The sequence below is a fragment of the Chrysochloris asiatica genome, unplaced genomic scaffold, assembly GCF_000296735.1.
Source record: "Chrysochloris asiatica unplaced genomic scaffold, ChrAsi1.0 scaffold00350, whole genome shotgun sequence".
Classification (NCBI taxonomy): Eukaryota; Metazoa; Chordata; class Mammalia; order Afrosoricida; family Chrysochloridae; genus Chrysochloris; species Chrysochloris asiatica.
The window spans coordinates 394,730-402,757 of record NW_006408868.1 but is presented as its reverse complement, the minus strand read 5'-3'; the positions used below and the strand labels follow the sequence as shown (position 1 = coordinate 402,757).

The 8,028-nt window shown below is 43.1% G+C and overlaps 2 protein-coding genes across 2 annotated transcripts; one reads left to right on the top strand and one right to left on the bottom strand.

The window, feature by feature from the left end:
* Positions 1-1,789: 1,789 nt before the first annotated feature.
* On the top strand, positions 1,790-3,318 carry IQCF5 (IQ motif containing F5). The gene is made up of 2 exons (XM_006876045.1): positions 1,790-1,799; positions 2,873-3,318. The coding sequence occupies exons 1-2, from the start codon at positions 1,790-1,792 to the stop codon at positions 3,316-3,318; spliced, it is 456 nt and encodes a 151-aa protein (XP_006876107.1).
* Positions 3,319-4,622: 1,304 nt separating this feature from the next.
* LOC102818605 (RING-box protein 2-like) lies at positions 4,623-6,936 on the bottom strand. The gene is made up of 2 exons (XM_006876044.1): positions 6,570-6,936; positions 4,623-4,675 (listed from the first exon to the last, which is right to left on the bottom strand). The coding sequence occupies exons 1-2, from the start codon at positions 6,934-6,936 to the stop codon at positions 4,623-4,625; spliced, it is 420 nt and encodes a 139-aa protein (XP_006876106.1).
* Positions 6,937-8,028: the final 1,092 nt, after the last annotated feature.

The following is an 8,028-nucleotide window of genomic DNA, read 5'->3' as shown; positions in this document are numbered from 1 at the left end:
GGCATTCACCAGCTGTCTCCTGGTGCATGTGATCAGGAGATGAGCTTGTGCACCATTCTCTGATTGCTGTTTGTACAATTCATTTCAGAGTGGATTTAACTGATGTTGGTTGTAGTCGCTGATCTGGTGTATAGTGGCTTTATTGGCTCTTGCTCACTTGGTGGGGTTGTAGAAGGTATGGATGTTGTTTGGTTGTATGGCTGCAGTTATTGTCTCCTGTCAGATAAGACAAGAAGAAGGAAAACAAACACAAAAACCAGCAAACAGTAGTGAAAAATGAAAATCAACAATCTCTCCACAAATAAGTGGTATTCTGTGCCACCTACTGGTCTGCAAAAATTGCCAGCCTCCTTTCCTTCCTTTTATTCCCCCTCTCTTTTCTCTATCCCAGGTGTCCATTCAACTACCTCTCCTAGTGAAAGCCAGCCAGTTCAGGGTTGGCCAGTGTCAACTTTACAGAATTGGAGCAAGGCCTGCCTGAGTGGGGTTATTTCAGATAGCTCTCCCCAGGGCTCTCAACCTTGGTGTTCACCTCTGAGTGGTTCTGACCATCTGGAAAATGTGAGTTTCCTTAGGGGTGTGCTCTGGTGGAGGCCAGTTTCACTTGTGGCCACTAGGGGAGTGTGAGGAACCTCTTTGAGCCACAGGTAGGTTTCTGCAATGTGAATATGTTTCTTGTCTCTGAGCCGCTTAGAAACTCTCAAGATAGCTATGGCAGTTCCTGTTGTCCACTGTGGTTTAGCAGTCATTTCCTCTCTTGCCATGTCTGCTCATCTCTCTCCCAGTAAGCACTCAACCCACTTTTCTATCCCTTCCTCTGAAACTTATAGTTTCATCTTGCCCAGCCTGTGACTACCAGATTTAAATGAAAATCATTTTAGACCTTAGTGGCAACTGATGAGTATTTAAAGTATTCTGTCTTTGTATCCAGGATTCTAGCCATTTGGGCAGGGAATAAAGGACAGGTCTTCTAGTTTTCCCTTAAAATAGGATCAAGTACTGGGAGTCATACTGGTACCTGAGTCATAGCTGCCCTTATGACATCACAGCTCTCTCCGCTCCTCCACTCTTACTGCTGGAGCCACAGCAGAAGGAGTGCAGACCTGAAATGGAGCCATCTATCTCCTAACCATGGGTAATTTTGTAGACTATAGACCTGAGGGGATTTGACCACCCACCCCCAAGACATGGGCCTTCAATATTTTATGAGAACAGATATATCTAAGCTGACTGGGAGGTTGGGGTATGTTCCTGGTTACTTCAGGCTGGAGATCTGAGGTGGCACTAGAGGTAAAGCACTGGACTGTTAATCACAAGGTTGGTGGTTTAAATCCACCAGTCACTCCTTGGAAACCCTATATAAGGTCTCTATGAGTTGGAATTGAGTTGACAGCACTTAACAACAACAAACTGGCTGGGAGGTTAGGGTATATTGCCAGTTAGTTAAGGCTGGAACCTGCCTCTTTCTCTTCCACAGTCCTAGGAAAGGCTAGGAATATGGGTCTGTGGTTGACTTGGTCACTGGTAGTAGAGAACACACTCACTTTCTGCTATGTTCCCCAACTCCAAACTCTGACAGAGGACAACACCCTTTCATAATACAATAGACTCTAATGATGAAATCACACTGATAGAGCAGAACTTGCAGAAGACAAGAAGTGACTCTACTCCCAATACCCACATCCACATCACTACCACTGCCCTCCTTATATCTTAGATAGGTCCATGCTCTGTAGTGTCGGTGAGAGCTTTGACTTGTGACATCCCTGATCCTTGTGGTCTAGCCATGATGACCAAAGGTTAGTGATCATGTAACTAACTTCTTGTCCAAAGAGAGACACTTCAGTGTGTAAAAGGTCCACTTGTCGTATTACATCAGGATAGAAGGTATAAATGGAGGATGTCCCAAGCAAATGGGATGAAGGATCACTGTATACAGAGCTGGAATAAACAGGGACTGACCCCTTCCTGACTGTCCTCTTCCTCCATTCCATTCTAAGATGAGTAGATGTAGATTTGTCTGAAATGGAGTAGGGATTGTGGCAAGGAGGGAGCCAGAAGGAGTGAGCCCAGACCATACTGAGTTGAGGAGTACAGGGTGGGGATGATGTTTGGGAAATGCCCAAGTCAAAAGTGAGTGTACTATGGATGTGGTAACTGAAGTGTAAGCTGTTAATAAATTATGTGCATTTTAATGTTTTAGTGTGGTAGAGACAGAGGGTAGAAAGCAGGTTGTGAATTTGAGCTGCAGTCAAAGGTGAGAGAGCAAGAGGAACAAAAGATGCTACTTCCCCAACAGGTGGGTGGAGTCTCAATGATAGGGATGTGGATCCCAGGGAGGTGAGTAATCCCAGGTGGAGCTTGTTGTTGTTGTTAAGTACTATGGAGTCAGTTCCGATTCATAGTGACCCTGCACAGGGTTTCCAAGGTTGTAAATCTTTACGGGAGCAGAATGCCTCATCTTTCTCCCATGGAACTGCTGGTAGTTTTGAACTGCTGACCTTGAGGTTAGCAGCCTGATATGTAACCACTACGCTACCAGAGCTCCTTAGGTGGAGCTTGGTAACTTTGATTCTTTCCCTAAATTGGCCAATCAGATTCATGTAGAACAAGGTGCTGTAGCTAGGACAGATGCATTTTACAAATGAAGACACAGATTCGGGGTAAGGCAGTATACCCAAGGCAGTTAACCAGAGAGTGGTAGAGACAGGCTTAGACTTCGGGCTCCAGTCAGTGCCCTGCCTAGTGTTCCTGAAGTTTGGACAAAAAATGACTGTTGATTGAGAATCCCAGTCGGTTTTTAGCATACCCTCAGGTTGAAATTGTACGCATATTCTAAGTATCCTAAGTGTCCTGTTTTTCCTTACTAAAGAAGACCTCCTAAAGAAGACCACCTTGATAAACGAAGCTCCAGTCGTGCTCATCCAGGCCTGGTGGCGTGGTACCCAGGTGCGCAGGACACTCCTGCATGCGGCCCTCAGTGCCTGGATTATTCAGTGCTGGTGGCGGCAGACACAGGCAAGGTTGTTTAAGAAGAGGCGGCAGACACTGTTGGAGTACTATGCTCGGCAAGAATGGGCAGCGGTCAGGGTGCAGGCCTGGTTTCGAATGTGGCGAATTCGCAGTCGCTACTGCCGCCTGCTCAATGCTGTTCGCATCATCCAGGTCTATTGGCGGTGGCGTAATTGCCATACCCGTGGCTTTATCCAGGGCCACTATGAACTCAAAGCAAACCTTCTGAATCTTCAACTTGAAATCTCATTGGGTTCTCAGGCTTATAGAGTGACACAACGCATACCCCTTCCAATAAAGGAATAACCAGGTCTGCTGTATATCTGTGTCCTCAGGTCTTTTTGTCTCAGACATTTTCCCCCCCCCCCCAGGAGATTATTTATGAGCTAATGTTGCAAATCCTTGTACTCTCACAAGTCATCTCTGATGAGCGCATTTGGAGGATATTGAGAGGTCAGAATGAGCTGAAGCTTTGATTGATTAGCCATGTCTGGAGTCCCTAGAGTGGTACACATGACTGAATGAGGCAATTTGAGTCCATCCAGAGATAACCTCAGAAGAAAAATATAGTGATCTACTTCCAAGAAATCTACTTCCATTGAAAACCCTATGGAATACAGTTCTATTCTGACATACATGTGATAGCCATGAGTTGAACTTTACTCCCAGACAACTGATTTCACACGAATCCCTGGGCCTTGGCCAGAGGCCATTCTAACACTAACCTTATTGTTCCAGGGCATCCCCTCATCCATCTTTCTTGCTTGTGGACATCAGGCCCTCAGGATGCAGAGGAAGACGGAAGAGCAGTCAAGGCCCATTGAGCCTGAGCTGGGGTCCAGACTAGTCCTCAGGGCCTCATGGAGCTTTTTTTTGACGTGTCCTGCTCTCCCAGGAAGCTGGTCACAAAGTGCTCTGTGGATGGGTCAGACATGGGGGACTCACTTATGGTGAAGGAATTTATCCTGTCTCTCTGAAGTGTGAACTAGGTTAAGTAAACCCCCATTACTCACATGGATAAGATATAAGGGTGCTCTGAACAGTAAGTCACAACATGTACTTAATCAACTAGAAAAAAAACCATCCCTTACCCATTGTGTGGCACTGTTGGATAAGGACCAGACTGCTAACCACAAGGTCAGCAGTTCAAACCCACCAGCCGTTCCTCAGAAACCTATACAGGGTCGCTATGAGTTAGAAACAACTGGATGACTCTTAACAACAACAACACCCATTCCTTGCTAGTCTTTCCGTTTTTGCAGATGTTTTTCTGCCACAGACCCAGAGCTAGCTATAAGTGGATGCAGGAGCATGTGACAAAAAAGCAACTCTGCCTTCCAGCTAATCCCTGAATATTTGGACTCAGGTCAAGGAACAATAAATTTATGGAAACTAAGTCATCTATGCTGCTCAAAACCAATTAAGAATTGAGGAAGTCAATGCCCGCTTCTTTGCCAGGCCATTGCTCCGCCCTTCCCATGAATAATGGGTAGCACCTTCCCAAATCCCTGCCTTTTGTTCTGTAGGTTTAAAACCCTCCCAACCTCTTTGGGGAGATAGCACTTCGAGGGTCATCTCCCTGTTTCCTCATGTGCTGCAAATAGTAAAACTTAGCTATCTTCATCCACCTGCACCTGAGAACAGGTGACGGATTCATCGAGTCCTACAAATGGAACCAGGTAAACTGAAGCTGGTAACAACCCCGATTCCACTATTCTCAAGATGATCATTGTTAATTTTTTGTTTATATCCTTCTAACCTCTCCCACAATCTATTAAAAGAATGCCTCCACAACACATTTGTATAAATACATACCTAGATAGGTACCATAAGGAGCTCTGGTAGCGTAGTGGTTACGAATTGGACTGTGAACCTCAAGGTCAGCTGTTTGAAACTACCAGCTGTTCTGTGGGAGAAAGATGAGGTGTTCTGCTCCCATAAAGATTTACAGCCTTGGAAACCCTGTACAGGGTTGCTATGAGTCAGAACCGACTCCACAGCACATAACCACCACCACCAGATAGGTACCATATCACTCTTTCACTTAAATTCTCATCCATATCAGTACACCAAGAACAAATTCTTTATTGTGTCATTAAAGTGTCCAGTTTTATGTGTTTTTACAATTTTATGTTCTTTGGCAACCACACCCAAAACAAAATATAACACATTTCTCTCTGTCTCATTCTGTTCATAGGAAACATTCCTGTCACTCTAACCATAAGATATAAACTCAATTCTGATTTATCTTACTACAGGTTAATTTTGCCCGTTTTAGAATTTTGTATAAATAGAATCGTCCTGTGTGTTCTAGTTAGCATCTGATTTCTTTCATTTAGCATAAAGTTTTTTGTTTTTTTTAAAAAAAACACCTTTTTGGTGTGAATTGAGCAGAGGTTTACAGACAAGATTACCAGCTTTGCCTTCAACAAATCATACACTTTGTTTCATCTCAATGATTACAATACCTTCCATGTAACAAAAGTTATCTAGCTTCCTTCCTGTGGGTCCTATTTGCATTCCACCCACCTTTCCAGCCCTTTTCAACTTTGTTCTTAGGAAGAGGTTGCCCTTTTGATTATGAATGATTGCTCATTCCATGGTGAACATACCTTACTAGTGTTGTTGTCTCCCCCAAATACTTACCTACTACTTGGTTGCAAATTGGACCATAAGGGTGAGTTACTTTCCAGACCTATAGGGTGGCCAAGGGCCATGGTCTCAGGTTTCTCGTCTCTTTCTGATCAGGAAACCTGGTCTTATTATTTATTTTGAACTGAATAAATGATGTATTAAAACATTATGTGATAAAATAAATTTATGAACCCTAGGTAGAATGGTACACGTTTCCCCTCATTGACATTCCACCTAACACAGTTACATTCCAACATAATTGGACCAGAACTTCAAAACATGTATGCCATTTAGAACTCAAGGAAAGTAACAGTTGAGTGAGTGCACATTTAGGTTTCCTGAATTAGTCAAAGATGATAACCTAAATCAATCAAAATCTCATATGCAGGCAGGTTAAATTGTATTTACCCTATCATTGGTATATGACCAACCTTACACCAAAGATCTCATGAATTACATCCTCCCTCTGCACATGCATGTGTGCATGCACACACACACACATACACACACAAATGATCAGGAACAAATTAAAGAGTTGGGTTTCAAGCTATATTTTGTTACTGTAACACTCTCTCTGTTTTGTAACTGATCAAACACATGCATGCCAATATTCTCTGAATGGAACTGTGTCCACAATCCCTTGGGTATCAATAGGTGAATTATAAAGAACACTCAATTTGTAATTCTCTCTTCTTTTATAGCTCTTTGAAGCAGTGTGTGAGATGTACCCCACGAGGTAGGAAAGCCCATCTTTAATAAATGATCTTCTAATTGTAGAGAGTTTCTGAAAATACAACGGACAAAATGTGAAACCATGCCTTTGATGAGTGCCAAAGGACCACCCACCGATTCATCTCCTCATATTTAACTAATTAATCCCCAGAGGGTTGAAGCCTTTATGGGCACTTGACAACAAGATTCACCAGGGCTCCGAACCACTGTATTAAGAAAGCTTCTTTCTATTCTCATTTGCCGGTTCTTTGGACCACAGTCCTGCTGGCAGAGGGGGCAGCGATTGTTCTGTTTCACCCACAGGGACATGTAGCAGTTGTGGAAGGAATGATTACATTCTCCCCAGACCACAACACAATCCTTTTGTTTGTTTTTAGCTTGACATCTAGGACAGTCATCCATTACCTGGCCCCTGCAGATGGCCCACATATCACACTCCACGTCCCAGCTCCACATGGCCACTGTGTTCCACTTCTTAAGTGAGAACATTTTGTCGCCTCTGCTCCCAGAGTGAGAGGAGAGGACGCCAGGTTCCTCCCGGTCTTCCACATTGGCCATGGTGGCAGTGTGGAGCCGGTGGAGAAGACATTGGGCTGGAGTAGTGGTCTTTTTATTTTTATTAATGATTTTGAATTTTGTTCCACACTTTCTCCCACTCTCTCTGGGACCCTCTAATGTGATCCCTTTCAGAGCAGTTGATAGTGGTAGCCAGGCACCATCTAGTTCTGGTCTCAGAGCCATGGACACAGTTAGTTACATGTTCCATTAGTCCATTGAACTAATTTATTCCAAACATCTTCACTTGTTATCACTCTTCTCTCATCTGCACATGGAGAGACCAGTAACTACATCTTAGATGGCTGTACATTAGCTTTCACGATCCCAGATGCTGCTCACCCAAGCAGGATGTGGAACATTGTCTTTGTGGATTATGTTATACCAACTGACCATGGTGTCCCCTGAGAATATGGCCCTAATCCCCATACCCAGCAACTCTTTAGCATAAAGCTTTTGAGAATAATCTATTTTACTGTGTAACAGGCTTCAGCTTATCACTAGTTTAATTGTTCTTATTACTGAATATTATTATTACTGAGTTTTTATTTATGGAGTTCTGGTGTGGTGCTGTAGGATAAGCATTGGATTGCTAACTGAAAGGTTGGTGGTTCAAACTCATCAGCCACTCCTTGCAAACCCTATATGGGTTGCTATGAATCAGAACCCACTTCATGGCACTTAACAACAACAACAACAACACTATTCCTTTATATGAACATTCCAAGAGTTGGCACATTCAAATTGAAGTGTTGACAAAGAATATTGAATATACACTAGTGTATCAGAAGAAGAAAACAAATCTATTTTGGAAGAAGTCAGTCAGAAAGTTTCTTAGAATCGAGGCCTGAGGACGAGACTTGAGAGCTCGAATGTAGTCATTTCTCCTGCATACAATACAATAATGGTCTCATATATTATTTGTCCTTTTTGTGTTTAATTTTATTCAGCATAATGTCCTCCAGATTTCTCCATGTTATGAAGTATTTCATAGATTCATTGTTATTTTTTAACGTTTGGTGTTGCTGGTCTCTTTGTTCCACATCATTTTCTATACAGAATTCATTTTACACGTGGCTTTTCTTGCCATTTTCT